This window comes from Heterocephalus glaber, unplaced genomic scaffold (genome assembly GCF_053883595.1).
Source record: "Heterocephalus glaber isolate CG9 unplaced genomic scaffold, H.glaber_assembly_v1.0 deba00001509, whole genome shotgun sequence".
NCBI lineage: Eukaryota > Metazoa > Chordata > Mammalia > Rodentia > Bathyergidae > Heterocephalus > Heterocephalus glaber.
The window spans coordinates 51,758,119-51,774,538 of record NW_028258325.1 but is presented as its reverse complement, the minus strand read 5'-3'; the positions used below and the strand labels follow the sequence as shown (position 1 = coordinate 51,774,538).

At 33.7% G+C, this 16,420-nt stretch overlaps 1 protein-coding gene across 30 annotated transcripts in view; it reads right to left on the bottom strand.

Moving 5' to 3' along the window:
* Window positions 1–16,420, bottom strand: part of Adgrl3 (adhesion G protein-coupled receptor L3) — an 878,168-nt gene that overhangs the window by 64,653 nt on the left and 797,095 nt on the right. For 21 of the 30 annotated variants that reach the window (XM_087187879.1, XM_004849675.4, XM_021262304.2 and 18 more), the window contains 3 exons: window positions 11,797–11,823; window positions 9,135–9,303; window positions 2,056–2,181 (listed from right to left, as the gene is read on the bottom strand). In XM_087187879.1, the coding sequence (XP_087044005.1) occupies window positions 2,056–2,181; window positions 9,135–9,303; window positions 11,797–11,823 (322 nt within the window). The remainder of the gene's footprint in view (window positions 1–2,055; window positions 2,182–9,134; window positions 9,304–11,796; window positions 11,824–16,420) is intronic. The other 9 variants (XM_021262300.2, XM_087187869.1, XM_021262306.2 and 6 more) reach the window with 1 other exon arrangement.

Below are 16,420 nucleotides of genomic sequence, written 5' to 3'. Positions count from 1 at the left end.
TTTATAAACTACAAAGGTAAAGAAAATATGTGGTGCAGCTTGAAAATATATATATATATATAAAATTATATTCTATAATGACACTAATAAATGGTAGTAGCTGTAATTTATTGAGTACTGATAATTTGTTTTAAATGTTTTGCGTACTTGAAATTAGTATTTTTACTACTGTTTTACAAATGAAAACAAAAAAGAGGCAATGAGATTAGAACCACATACTGTGTCACAGCTGTGACATATTAAAGACAGGGTTCAAGTTGAGGTGCATCCGCCATGAAGTTTTACCGGTATTTTATTAAGCTTCACTGTTGTATTTCGTATTTGAGAAGTATTGCCACATTATGCAACTCTGCTATAACCTAATAACCGAAAGTCCCAAATACCAGTTTTTCACGAATGATATTTAATCATTAAAATGAGGATAGGATGGTGGCTAATGAGTTCAGTAATGTGCAGGCAAGGTCTAATCAGGCTGGATCATGCGAGGAATCTCGGCAATTTTGATTTAAAAGTTGTTGAAAAGGTTATCACAAGTGTGAGTAAGTGGAAGCAGAAGATCACCAGTTGATAATATGGTTATAAGAAGGACTTTTCTCTAAAGAATCATTCTGATGTGCTCCCATTCTTATGTGCAAATTTAAATTTTTAATTGGCATAGTTCTGTACTCAGAATCTCTGCTCATCTGAGTGGTATATGTGCTCCCACTAAATTGCTACCATGGAACTTCATCATAAATCCAACTCAAATTGTTCAAAATTGCACATTATATTTAGGGATGAATTTCATGATTTGTGGTTGCTAAGTTACTTCAGCTGTTTGACATCTTATGTGGCAGTTGACAGTTACGTGTTAGTTGTTAAAATTTTGGTTGAAAATAGATTGAGGTTAGCTATGTGGTTCTCTTTGTAAAATAAAGGAGAGTTCCATTATGTTTAAAGAAAATGTTTATGAAAATGTTATCTTTAACTTATAAGAGTTGTCCCCGTACTAGTTAGGTGTGTGTGACTGACTAGTTGCACAGTAGATGAGTCTGAGGTAATTATGTGTATTTATTTGGTAAATTATTTTTAAGGGGAACAAGGAAATTTATTTCCTAAACATATGAATGGAATTGTTTAAGGAAATTTAATGTTATTCTTATAAACTAACTGAACATACATCAGAGGACAAATGAAGTAACAATTCTCATTTTATCTACAATAATGATATTTATAAAAGAAGTATATTTATAGTTTGAGTTAAAAGAATTAAGTAAATTAGTTTTTGATTTATAACTTATTAGTACAATCTTGCCTTCCTCAGAAGAATTAAATTGACAACACTGAAAATATTGACTTTTTCCTATTGAAACATTTAATTTTAAGAAGATCAGACTACAAGTCTGAACCCAAACCTGTTCAGAACCTTTATTCATGATCTTATGTATTTTATTTGACTGGCTTCTTTAGCATCCTAGAGTTTCTGAGATGTCCATGTAAGGACACTGTGGTCTGGAAAAATGGCGGGCGGTTTACCTAGAAGTTTAAAATTTCCCTGGCGAGGGACTACAGAGCTATGTCCAGCACTGGACTCATGAGAGTAGCACTTGGACTACAGGAAGGTGGTGGTATTGTAATGTTGTTCTTCAACTAGTCTGAACATAATATGGTATGAATTATAACTGTTTCTTACTGAATATATTATTTTATATGTAAAGTTTTGGTAAATGATAGATAATTATACTGGTGAAAGAACTAATTCAAGAATCATCTACATAAAATATTGCTTTCTTTGAATTTTGCATCAAGTAACAAATTCCTTTCTTCACCTGTTATACTCATTCAACTAGAAACAATCTGATATCATTATCATGCAAACAGGCTTTAAATTTCATAATTTTATTTCAATTTTGGTTCTTTCGATTTCTGTCGGAATCCTTCCCATACCAATCACACTAAAGTAATTACTACATTCTGGATATGCTAAACAGTTAGGATAGAAAATAGCACTGATCAGAAAGAACAGCAATATAGAACAGACTATGAGTAAGAGATATTTAAACAGATGTGTTTTACCTGGGAGCCTGTAGAATAGCGTCCAGGAGTTCGAGAACCAGATGTTTTCCCTGAGCCAATGGAACTCTCTGTACTTTTGCCACTACAGCAATGCGTACGCAGGCATTTCCCATACTCCTTCCGTACCTAGCCAATGAAAAATTAACTTCTCTTAGCAGGTTACTCATTTCTGCTAGGGACTAAGGTAAAAAGTAGGTGAATTTTAGTGGTTAACAATACAATTAATTCCTTGCCCTACAGATAAAAGACTTGTAGCATATATTTTGCAATATAACATAATTATATTTATAGTATCAAGCTTGGAATTTTGCATATATACAGCCTTTAAAAACAGTCACATACATAAACACACACTTCTAATAACATTAACGTGGTATTATCTTTTAGTTCAAGGAGCATATACTGAAACCTTTTCAAGACACTGTTTTTACTTTCATAAATTTGATATACATGACCTATTAGTACAAAGGTATTGCCATTATTGTTCTTCAGGCAGAAATCTAATTAGAAAGTAAAGAGAAGCAGAATGGGAAAAGGGAAGAAAGGAAGGCAAAAGGAAGTGAGATGAGAAAATGTTTAAGAACTGAAAAAGGGAATTTGTTGGGGTATTTCTTTTAAATCTATGTTTCTTTGATCTGTTCTCTTAAAAGAGGTTAAATTAGCAAATTTAGAATTAAAAATTCAAAATATATTAAGATATTTTCACAAAACAGTCCTACTCCATAAGGACAGAGAAACATAACTGCTTTTCTTCATAACATTGCAAATTAAATTCTTAATCCAGGTATAGGCATACGATTATAGATAAAAAAGCAATGAACATTTTTAACTGATTTTCTCAAGCAAATAAATATATCAATATCAATGCAGGGGGCTTTTATCAGGTTTAAAAATTTTGTTACTCTACATTTAATTGCACAAGGCTCATAAAAATGAACACTAACTGTCCTACAGTATAATAAAAAGGGAGAATCTTATCATGTTCTCTAGATGTTCAAAAACTGACATGATGAAATGACACTGCATTTTCCTTAGATGTCTATCTATAATTTCGCATGAGATCATAATTCCCACAATTTATGGAAATGTATTATTGCAATGTGATTTCATTTAAAATAAAGTTATGAAAATGTGCTTTTTAAAGGAATGCTATTTAGAATCAACATTTTAAAATTGGGAGTGTAAATGGTACATTAAAATGGAAATATTATATCTTATTACTGTACAGTTTACTCCTTCAAAGAAGCAGCACAATCAAAGAGAGTGTGTTCAGATTTGCCGGAGGGCCTCGCATTTCTCAGATGCTCACAGTGTGCTAAGGACAGTGATGGGGAAAGGACAGTGAATGGACTCATGGAAAGGATCGCCTGCTGCAGCTGGTCACAGAGCAAGGCTTTTTAGTGGGGAAGGCTTCTGAAAGAATCTTCAAAAGAGGTTGGAATTAGTCATTTAGGTGGTGAAGATGGGGGAAAAAGGGAAAGAGACAAGTAAGAAAAAGCTCTTCTGTGTGGAGAAAACAGTGTGAGCAAAACAGGGCCCTGATGTCTTAGCCTTAAGGCCATCTCTGCCCTGAAGTTGTTTTTTTTTAAGTAATATATTTACCACTTTAACAGTCTGTTTTGCACCAATCTCTGTGTTACATTTATTAACAATACATACATTTATCAACAGAGATAATTAGTCTTAGTGTTTACAAGTCAGTCTGTTTTTTAATATAAAAAGAAATATCTGTTCTCATCTGTGTTTCTAAGAAGTGTGAGCAGATAGGGTGCAAGTAAGAAACTTCTCAGTTTTAAATCATATTTTTGCGTAAAATTGTGCAAGGTAACTTCCTCAAAATAATTATGGGATATAGTCATTACTTTTGTTTTACAGAGAAAGGCACAGAGATGGTGAAGCAGCGAAAGCAAACTGCAAGCATGAAGGGGTTAAACAATGTGCTTTTTGTGGAAAAAGTCCACATCTCCAAGGTACTATTGATGAGAAAGTGCCTAAGATGCCACTTTTCTGCATTACGACCAACATAGGCAGTATATGTTACTTCTATTATCACTAATTGACTGTATTATCTCCCTCTCTGTAGCTAGAAAGAATAGGGTAAGTGCTTTAATTAGAATTTTGGAAGACTTACCATTTTCTCTAAACCATGGTAAGTAGTACTGACCGCAGGTCAGAAATTTGTACTGAAATCATGAAGCATCCCCAAAATCCTAAACTTTGACCATAGCCTTTGCCTCTCATCTGACCTTGTTTTGGCTACTGTACTCAGCATATAACATTTTTCTTTCTAGATGAGTGCTTTTTTAATGAAGTAATTTAAATCTAAACAAATGTTTTAAAGGAAGAGTGAAAGAGAAAAGGGAAAAAGCAGAAGAACCACTTCTCTTACTGTCACAGAAGAAGTAATATTGGATAAGTCACAGGAATTCAGCACAGGTTATTTGCATTTTCCAGCAACGATTGAATGTTCTAAACTGATTTTATAAACAACCAGTAAATGAAGAAATCTGGTGATGCCAAGCCTGACATTAACTACATTATAATCTGAATCCTTGTACTGACTTTACTTTGCTGTTTTGTGATTTGAAATAGTAAGCATATGTCTTAAAAACAAGGAAGAAAAACAACATGGACTGTATCCATGAAACACTTTTCCTTAGATTACAATAAAAACGTTCTTTGATTGTTCAAGCATTTACATAATCTAATCTATTTCACATGATACTCCATTTTCATTACCCCAAATAGATAATGATATCAGTGTGATGTTGTTCTAGAATATAGAAGACAAGAAAGAGAATATATCTTACAAATCAAACATTTCTTTCATATTTTGAACTCAGGAATAAGAAAGTCTTGGAAGTTCTGAGAGTATATCAAATAACTGAGTGTATAACAAAAGCAAAATAACTATTTAATTAACTAGTGGAATTACTGTTGAGATACCATGTAATCCATACTCAGAAAAGGACTGACAACTCAAAACATTTAATTTTTGTTGATGAGTTCAATCAACAAATGACCCTATAAAACTAGCTCTGTAATATTTCCTATTTCTTGAATCACAATATTTGAGCAGCACATTAGCAAAAGCACATTAATAAATACATTCAGATGGCTTTTTAAAAATCTCCTAAGACTATTTCTGTAGCTACAAAGACAAGTATTTGGTGTATTTAGTTGGAAAAAAAAAGCAAGTAACAATTTTTTATTTTTTATATTTCCTGATGTTGGGCCATGTTCTTCATATCAAATAAAAATGTCTCCAAAATTTAAAAATTTCAAAAGAAGGAGAAGATGAAAGAACAATTTGCTTCTTACTTGTTATTATAAATAACTTACACAAAAGTAAGTTTCTAAATCAAAATGTAGCAAATTTTTTCATGAAGGTCTTAAAAAGTCAATATTAATGGTTTGAATGGATGCCCTCAAAGTTAATGTGTCTGAAACTTAATACCCAAATTCATGGTTAGTGGTGGAGCAAGTGGGGTCTTCAGGCGATAATCAGAAATACGTGAGGTCCTGAGGTTGGGCTTCTGATTTTAGTGGGTTTGAAACAGAAGAGTGACCTGAGATAGCTGCTTGCTCTCTCACCATGCAATGATCTTTTTCATGTTATAAAACAACAAGGAGACCTTTAGCCAATGCCAGCACCTTGATATCGGACTCACACACCTCTAGAAGAATTAGCTAAATACATGAATTCTTTATATGTTACTTTGTGGTATTCAGTTATGCCAACAGAAAATGGACTAAGACAATCAGTATTTCACATTTGTGAGATAAGAGGCAGTACCAGTTATGCGGCATATGTACTTATTTTAAATGTAATCATTTGCGTGTATATATATGTATTAATTTGACTTATATTAAATATGTTAACTATACTGCAAAGTCTTTATGTTGAGTCTTTATTTATTTGTCCTGCATGGTAAAATCTCTATGTGAATATCAAATGCAATTCTTAGATATCCTAATGATGTCTTTATGTAAGATAAAAAACTAAAAGCAGTAATTAGAAAAACTACAATATGTATTAAATAACAAAAATTACAACCAAATTAATCTACATATTAAGTACAAACATATCTTTTCTGCTTCATGAACAACTGCTATTTTTACTTTAAAATATAAAATTCAAATTAGTTCAAATTTTCAGTTGATGTGTAAAATAAAGACAAGAGTGAAATGCAAGACACTACACTTTCAGATCTTCTGACTGACTACCACGGTCCAGTCCCTCTTATTCTCATGGATAAATGTCACTTTCCCCTTAGCCTCTTGATTCCACTTCCACCTTTCTGATTATAATTCTCCTGAGGGCCAGTTATAGACTTCTTTTATCCAAATCTAGACATCTTTCCCAAGTATTTAGTATGATTTTTTGGAAGTCTTTAACAATGCTAACCATGATTTCCGGTTTCTCCCTACTTTTAATGCAGGATATTGTCTTGATTTTCACTCTCCTCTGATGCTTCTTTCATTCCATCTTTATTTTTATTCATCAGTTAGATGCTTCCCTCTATGTAAACTCATCTAGTATGGTGGACTGTTGACCAATCCCATTTCTCCTCTTTCTGGGTGGAAAAGAGTCTTCTAGTCTCACTTGAGTTTAGTCAGTCCCATCCGTCCTACCTCAAGGAATGTAAGTAGAAGTAATATCAGTCACTTTCAGATTACTTCCACAGGATCTCTCTCTCTCTCTCTCTCTCTCTCTCTCTCTCTCTCTCTCTCTCTCTCTCTCTCTCTCTCTCTCAGACTGTTTGCTGTATGCCAACACCCAGGATGACTATGAAATCATATACAGTAAAACTTTGGATTGTGAGTAACTTATTCTGCAAGTATTCTGTAAGATGAACAAGAATTTCTAATAAATTTTAATTTGATAAACGATGTCTTGCAATATGAGTAATACGTGAGTGATGTGGACAGTCACATGATCACAATTGAGCCTATGGTTTCCCCCCAACCAATCCCTCGCTGCAGGATTGTGGGTGATCATCTCTCAACAGCAAAAGGTTATGGGGGAGATCTCATCGGTAAAAGAAGAGGCGAAAAAGGCAGAGGAATCCTGCACTTCAAATAAGATTAGGGAGATGTATAAAATGTGAGAAACAGTGAAAAATTTTGTAGAAAACCACCGCCCAAATAAAGCTGTAGCAGTGTGAGCAATGAATCTGTTTAACAACAATCCAATGTTACGTTTTTGTAAAATCCTTAAAAGGAGGCAAAAACAAGTGTCATTGGATAGGTTCCTTGTTAAAGTTGCGCACACACAAAGATTCCATTGAGCCAATAGAGAGCAGTGATTCCATTAATGATAGTGAAAGGTGTCCTACACAATAACCCTCCTCTCTCTTGTCTCCTTCACAACAGCCACAAAAGATTTCAAAAGTAATTGCAGGTTAATTTGTTCATTTTTCTTTATATTTTGTATTTTATTATTTTCTATTATATTATAGTATCATAATCATTTTTACATGAATATTTTTGAGTTGTGGAATGAGTCATCTGAGTTTCCATTATTTCTTTTGGGGAAATTAGCTTTTGATACAAGTGCTTTGAATTATAAGCATGTTTCTGGAACAAATTATGCTTACAAACCAAAGTTTTACTATATTGAGATTGGTTGAACCTTCATCAGTTTGTGTCCCTCCAAAGGGTATCTTCATCACTGGGAAATTATTGAAATATAACATATATTGAATTGAGCTACAGTAATTTTGAATATATATTAAAAATATACATTCAGGGTAAATTATAATTCAGTAGATTACAATATATTCATTTTATTATAATCTTTTTTCTTTTCTATAATCTACATTTATTGGCTTGATTCATCATTACTTCTTTTTCCTGTATTTTTGAACATGACAACACATTTTAAATACCTACAACCACTTAAAATTGGGACATAATAAAATTTTCTTTTATTCTTGTTCATCTTGATAAGTGGACACCAACTGTCTCAACTTCTGTTTGGATCCCACTTTTATTTAGGGTCCCAAGCAAATCCTAGAGATAGACATTCTTATTTATTGTTTGTTTTCCAAAGCAAAACTATAGTTCTTATTTTTTTCTGCAATTTTTTTTACATTTGCACCTTCTTTTCAAAGCCATCGCTTTTAATATTTCATAATTATGTTCATCACCTCCATGTCACATATGAGGAAATAGGGACATGAGGACGTTAACTAATGGGCTCCAAATGGCATAAGGTTTTAAGTGAAGGAACTGAGATTCAACCACAATCTGGCCAATGGATCTACAGATACAGATATAGATCAGAGGTATAGGGTCTAAAATTTAAATAGAGTTTAAAAGTTAAAAGAATGAAAAATTAACCTTGCTATTTAAAAATGCAATAACTATTTTAGTTAAAAATAGCCTTGAAAATATAATTTTATGTCCTTGTAAATGTAGTAAATTATAAAGTGAGTCAATGTTAAAATTAGAAATTCAATTTTTATCACTCAACTCATAATTATTGCAAAAGATTAAAGGTTTAAATTATAGATCATTACTAAGAACTCCATTATTCATTCAAAGTATAAATGTATATTACTGTACCACAGAATGTTTACACTTTTGACTTTGTGGTATAAACTAGTCTTTAAAGAAGCAGAAATATACCATAATATGCACCCACTTTAGAAAAGAGTCACCTCCTAATGCACAAATTCAATTTGTCTGTCCATGGATATACAAAAGACTTCAAGGGCAAGTCAGTAAGAAAATAATTTTTGTGCATGGTCCAAGTCATAAAACATTTCTTTTTATTAAACACACAAATTATTATACCTTCATTTTGTATCTATTTTTCTTTAGTATTATAAAAATAACGTTTATTTCTTATAGCCAAGCATATCAAGAATGAAATATCAGAATATGTTACAGTTGCTTGGCTATCATGAAATACAAATTATTTATTCTTTTTTAAAAAAGATTTTATTTTATTTATTTTTTTGGTACTGAGGATCGAACTCAGGACCTTGTGCCTGTGAGGCAGGTGGCAGAACCACTGAGCCAAATCCCCAACAAACACACAAATTATTCTTGGAAATAGAATTCTAGCTTACCTTCTTCTGTAGGACACAATGAAAAATGAATATAAACATTCCCTGTAGAGAATTGAAAATGGTGAAGAGATATGCCATGATGACTGTGCTTTCATTAATATACATAAGTCCAAAGGCCCAGGTCAATCCTAACAAGCAGAGAAGAGCTATTGCACCTATGACCCATGACCTGTAAAGAGAAAAGAAAATTTAAGGTTATCAAATAATTGGTATTTAATAAACACACCATGTTATGTCAACAAAACTGACAGTGGAAAAACATTACAGTAAGTTACTTTTTGACAGAAAATGTAAGACAGGTGGTGTAAATACTTTAAGATTTTAATGGGGACTATAGGTTATCAAGCTTGAGGAAATATACATGAATGAAAATGTTAACACAGAAATTAACTTAAGCAAAAGCAGATTTGTGCCATAAATTATTCATGTATTTGCAGCATATATGCAAATGGTATGAAGATGTAATTAGGGTGAATAGCAAGAGGGAAATCTTCTATAAGTTATGTTAGTCTCCACTGGACTCATTGTTATAACATTTGTTTGCCTGGATTCCTTTTTTTTGTGCCTCACTGAATATACTTTTATCCCATTTTTCCAAATTTCCTCTTTTTTCATAAAAACTATAGTGGTGTATGACAAAAACATAACTTGTATTAGAAGGAACTAGTAGTTGCAGAATATGTATGGATTTAAAAAGCTCTTTTGGTCTGACTTTCCACCTATGTGCAATAAGAATGAGATACAGTGAAAGGGAAAAAGTTCCCTCTACCAAAATCACCTGAGTTTTACTTTTTCTCAGGCTTTGGATTACTGTCTTCTAGGTTTACGTTGGGCTAGACTTTGGAAATCAGACATTTGGCAGCTTTGCTGAAAAGAAGCTTAAAGACTCTGGGCATCTCCATCTCTCTGAAGCATAAACTCAAGGGAGAGGGTGAAGCTGAGAATGGGGATGGAGTGGGGTGAATGGCGCAGGACAGCATGGAAGGCAAATTTTCAGTCTCATTCCATTCTCCAAGCTGTCATGTAAAGTAGTAACAAGTGGATGACAGAAGTTTCATATATTTGTGGTAATGCTATGTACTTACTATCAGCATACAACAAATTGTTCTTACAGATGGGACTCCAATCACTGAAATTGAACCCTTCTTAGCTTTTTGCGAAGTATATGGGAGAACAGGACCAAGACAGTCAAAAGGTCTACACACACATAAATCCATCCCTTTCTCTCCTACTACAATTCCCTTGAACAGGGTGCTAATACTTCTTTTCAGTCAGCTATTGTCCTCCGTTTATGTTCTCTAAAGAAGGAATATTTATGGGGATGAAAACTTTGCAAAGTGGGGGCAAAAGAACTGCATGTTTACCATAATCTGAAGCTGAGTTCAATAAAGTTTTCAGAAAAAGTTATAACTTAAGAAAGATATGGTCCCAATGTCCTATTGAAATGGATGGTATTTATTATTTGCTCCCACAACAATCAGCAACTGTATTTCAGATTTAAATGGAAGCTAAATTTGATGTGTTTCATCTTTAACATCAATATTCTTAACCATTAAAGAAGGTTTGCTGCTGCATGTGGCATGTTTGCTAATATGAGTTAGGAAACATCTTACATGTTAGTCTTTTTTTCTATTGCTGAGTTCTCAAATATGAGGATATTCAAGAAAAATAGCTTCTTATAGATGTTGGAAAAAGGAAAAATGGAGATAATCATCATTAAATCAAGGCAAAATTGCTATTTAAATTGAGAAATAAAATGATAGGATGAAATACTAAAGTGAACTATTATCCACTAGAAAACAATGATGAGCACAAAGGTTACATGATCTAAACCTGCAATGAGCTCCAATTTCCAAGGAAAATAATAAGCAAAGCATGAAGAAGCAAGTGAAATAGCATTGGGGAAAATGAACACAAAGGACTCTTCACCAGAAGAACAAACTGAAAGTCTACAGCAAGGTCACCCATAGTTAGCCAATCTTAGCTTATGCTTGCAGGACGCATAATTTTAAATTACAGGAAAAAAACCACACATTAACAATTATTAGACAAGTACAGACTTGTAGCTTTGGTTCACAGACTTAAATATATTCATAAACAATTAGGTTATGAGTCAAATGATAGGTGTCAAAATTTAAAGGGATGATTTTGCACGTGTAAAATTAAATTGTGAAGGAGTTTTTTTCTTTTGCCTTTTAAATCTTTAATTCCGCAACTCATTAACATCAATTGCAATCAGGTAGTTTCATATCCATTAGATCAATTTAAAGATATACTAGAAAATCACAAAATAATTTTAGATGAATGATGCCCAAACAACAGAAATGTGGACATATGTAGCACAGAGGAGCACATCACAGTGTAAGGAGAAAAGTATTCGATGTGAAACAAGTCTGTACCACAGGAAACTGCTATTACTGTGGCACTGAATCAAGTGAGATCCAATTAATAGAGGTGAAGCAGAATTTTTAGGGGGGCAATACACCTGCGGTATATTTACTCTGCTTCTAAGTTGTATGCCACAGTATTTTCCTGCACAGTTTGCTCTTCTGCCTCAATGTGAATGACAGAAGCTCTAATGATTCTTCAATACTGATCTGACAGCTGGTTCATGGGACCACACTGATAAATGGAATTTATCAGCCATTCAGGTCATTCTTACTTGATGAAGGGTCTGTTATCCTCATAGCTAAAGAATGCATAGACATAAAGACAAGAACACCAACATTAGCATTTTATGACAAATAATTTCATATGAAAAATATTCTCCTGCTCCCCAAAGGCCTCTGTTGCCCACCTCCCTAAAATGTATCATAACTTTCCCTTTATATCCACAAGGCAAATCCTAAAATGACCATGAAAACCTAAATAATGAGGAATAAAATCAATTTTACAATACTGCAATATCCCTTAGAAGACTAAAACGTTCCATTTTCCATCCTGTGCTCATATTACTTTTGACTTGATGGAGACATTTATTTCTTAGAGAATGAGAAATTTTATGAGCAATCTGGAAAAGGCTTAGGGGCATGCTTAAAATGATAGATTCCATGTTACCTAAAGGCATCCTTATTCTGTAATAATAGGTAAGGCTACTTAATTATAGATAGTACACTTCTAAGTAATTTTAACTTATGGATGATTAACCTGTGTTAAATCTGATTGCTTTAAAATTCTTTTGGTTGGTGTATTGAGAAAAAAAACTGAATAAACCTTTGTAGCAATGGGAGCAAATATATAGCACCTATTCATAGGCACTTGTGTCTACTAATTTATTAAGTATCGTTCTGATTAAATGAAATCCTACTGCCAAATTAAAGATGTTAGGAGACAATTTGAATCACCTTTTTACAAACCTGAGTTCTCCTCAGAGAATTGTGATAAGACAAAAAAAGGAAGGGAAGCTGCTCTTTTTCCTTCTCTCTTGCCAGAGGCAATATATTTCTCTGTATTATGCATAAAGCAGTAATGCTCTGGGAAGGCCCCATCTGTGATGCATTTCAAATAAAGACTACCACTGCTGAAAACTCACTTTCCAGAATGACGAAATAATAAAGAATGGAGTGAGGCTCTGCTGTTATTTGAAGCAGTTTGCCTGGGGTTTACATCCTAGCTCAGTCACTTACAACCTATGTGATCTTGGACAAAGATTAATGAAATTGTGGTTGGGTCAGTTTATACATTTATAAAATGGTAATGACTAAAGTCTAAGTTCCTTTTGTTGCTGTCTAAGTTTCTTGGAATAATGAAATAATTTATTATGTATTCAGTGCTCAGATTGGTGCCTAATATGTAATATGTTTGATAAATATTACTTACAGTTATTATTACTCAACTGCTTAAATTCACACTGTTTTACTCACCTAAAGACTAGGACACTAAGCACATAAATATTGAGTATTTAAATTCCTTTGAGGCCATTTCAGGACTAATATGACCCAGCAAGGAGATGTGGCTGAAGTAAATCAATGATGGAACAGAAAGTGACCAGTGCTCTGTATGGAATCACTAGCTACATGGCTACCCAATTTAAGTTAACCAAAACCAAACAAAGTTTGAAATTTGTTTCCTCAGTTCCCTCGGAAACAAATATGCCCATCATAACAGGAAGTTCTATTGCATAATGCTGAGCAGGGCAAAGAGTTTTGGCTAAGAAATATAATTCCATCAGATATTCGTATAATGTCATGAGCATATGTGAAGGACACAGAAGGATTTCTAGAAACTGATTATATTTTACAGTTATAAAGAATGCCTAGAAAATCCTGCACTTACATTAACATCTAAAAGTTATAAAACATAATAATATATTTATTTTATTATATGCACTTCTGCTGGCTTAGTATGCACCATCTGTGATGATAAGTTCATGAGTAGAATAAGCCTTTTTTCATATTACCATGTCAAAATCAGACACAGAGGTTAGCATAAAAGGAAAAATGCTTTTCACAATTGTATCAGGGTATAGAGATGCTTTAAAAAATTAAAATACAAAACTTTTGCTGTAATTGTAGAAGTGACCATGTTGTACCTTTAGTTTGAAGTATCAAAAAAGGGAGCTATTAGCATGCAATTCAGCACTTTTGTTGGCAGCTGTGGAGAAGAGTAAGTTGTCCCACACATTCCCAAAGACTTAATTCCACCTTCACTGGGAGTTAGCTGCTGTCAGGGGTTGGCACAGTGTTCACTGGGACATGAGCAGAAGTGAATTGTGACATTTCTAGGCCTTGAAAATTAAAGGACTGGAACTGGGCGCCCTTTTACCATTTGTTCCTGTTTGTCTAGGAGAAAGTGATTGCAGAGCCTCAGACCCCCAAATGGAAGCTGCTTATTGATGTGGAGCTGATGTACTAAATTTAGGTCACCTACTTCTAGACTCATATAATAGCATCTAAACCACTATATTTTAGGATTTTTTAAGACCGTGGTTTACCCTACACAATAATCAAGAAAGCATTTGAACTCTATACATTAGCTATAAGGATTCCAAGTGTATGTTCTATATAGAAATTCATGCTCCTGGTTAAAAAATTCATTAATTTAACCTCCAGTATGACATAATTAATAGACAATGTTTTAAAAGCTGACAATCACTGAACATTGCCTTTGTCAGTGAGTTCCATCATTTTTGTCAGATATTCCATTAGCTTAGGCATTGAGTTTCAAAATTTCTCTCCATCAAATTCAAATTAAATTAATAGTAATATTGTCATCAGTTGCAGTTGCAAAGCTATATGGCTGTTAATTTGTTTGCTTTTATTTAAGAAAGCAGATCTATAGAATTATTTACAAAACTGAATAATTTATCAATGGAAGTTCTAACCCAGGTTGCATGATATAAAGTTTCACTGCAATTTTTTTCTATCAAATACAGACAGAGAGGCCTAGGGTGTTCTTGGCAGCTGTTATCGGGAATTTATAGGTGATCTTACAATTTTTAAGTGTTGATTTATTGAAAATTAAGTAAAATATCTTGAACATAAAGGTGTCATAAAAATAAGGAAAAAGGCATTCCTTTCTTTAGAAAGTAATTCTTCTGATAAATACATTATTTTATACTCATTAATACCTTAACTTTCATTAGCTCAAGATATATTTTTAAGACAATAGGCTTCTTAACAAAAATGTAAGGGCTCATGATATCACTATAAGTGGATAATTAGATAGAAATGACATGAATGAATCAAGATAGTTACAGGATATTCTTTCTCTGATGTTATTAAACAAAGCAGTTTATTATTTTTGATATATTCAAAAAACAATTACTTGAAATTCAAAATAAAAATCAGATAAATTTATATATATATATATATAATTTGAAACATCCCCTTCTACTGTATTTTCCTTTTTGGAAATTTATACTTATTTAGATGGAACAGAATATTGTAAGAATAGTAGAATGAATAAGTGTGGGTGTGAAGGAAGATGAGGCTATGGGAAGAATGCTTGAGAGTTTAATCACCATGTCAAAAGATCTGTCACTGATAAGTTGAGGTAAGTAATGCAAAAGGAATGATTCACAGAACTGCTAATCCCATCAACTTCAAGATTAATACTCAATAGAAACCTCTGTAGTGGCTGGAGGATTAACTAATTTGAGGTGATGAGTGGAGAGTACCATAGGGGTGAACAGGGGAGCTGTTATAATTTATATAGAGAGACAGCCTTGTCAGCCTCCCACATTTCCAGTTTCTGTATGCACTGAATTAGCTTCCATGTAGTAAAACTAATTCTATCAAAGAAACAAGGACTTTCTCCCCTTAAATGTGGTTTGAGTTACTAAAAAAATTAAATTAATGTAGGTGAGTTTCTCAAGATAAAAATATTTGTCATACTTCCCAGAAAAGAGTTATAAATATTAAGGCATTTGTATGTGGAGTGGGCTTTCCCTACTGCCCCTCCCATTCTCATCCTCAGGATGCAACAGGATTCAGTTACTCATACTCAAAAAGGGTCAAGAGCTAGTTTGGGCCCTTGCTTTAGTGGTAATGGAAAGTAATAATAAAGCACAAGCTTGCAAGAAAAAAAACTTTATTTGAAAAATAAGAGGAACTGATAAGGGATTTTAGCTTGAGGAGCTGCAAAAGACCACGTAGGTTCCTTAGCAAAGGAAACTAAGAGAGAATAAGGAAAGGACTCCAGCTTGAGCAGATGGAGGAGCCACACTCTGATGAAAAAAGATCAGACTGGCCATTTGACAAAACTGGTGATTGATTGATTGATTGTGTGTGTGTGTGTGTGTGTGTGTGTGTGTGTGTGTGTGTACTGTTGTGGATTAAACCAGAGCCTTACCACTGAGCTATACTGCTGGGTCTTGTTTAATATTTTAACTTGAGACAGGGTATCGCCAAGTCATTAAGTTGCCCAGGTTGCCTTGAAGCTTGCAATCCTCCTACCCCAGCCTGCCAGAGTGCTGAAATTACAGGCTTTTGCCAACACATCCACCAAGGAAACCAGATTTATGGGGTGCAATGGTGGGCTGGGATGGAGCTGATCATTGTCTTGGTAAATTTCTCATCAATGACACACAATATCTGACACTTAAAACTATTAAAGGAGAGTGGTTTATCTTGGCTCATGTTTTTTAACCGCAGTTGGTTGGCTTCAAAACAGGAAGGGCATGGTGAGTATGGCAGAGGAAAGCAGCTCGTGTCATTGAAGTCAGGAAGCAAAGAGAGAAGGGAGAAAGTGAGGAGGGAGACCTAGCCTTCCAGGTCATGCCCCCACTGACCTCCGTCTTCCAACCAACACACTTAGCTCTGAACTCATCCCCGAATTAACCCACT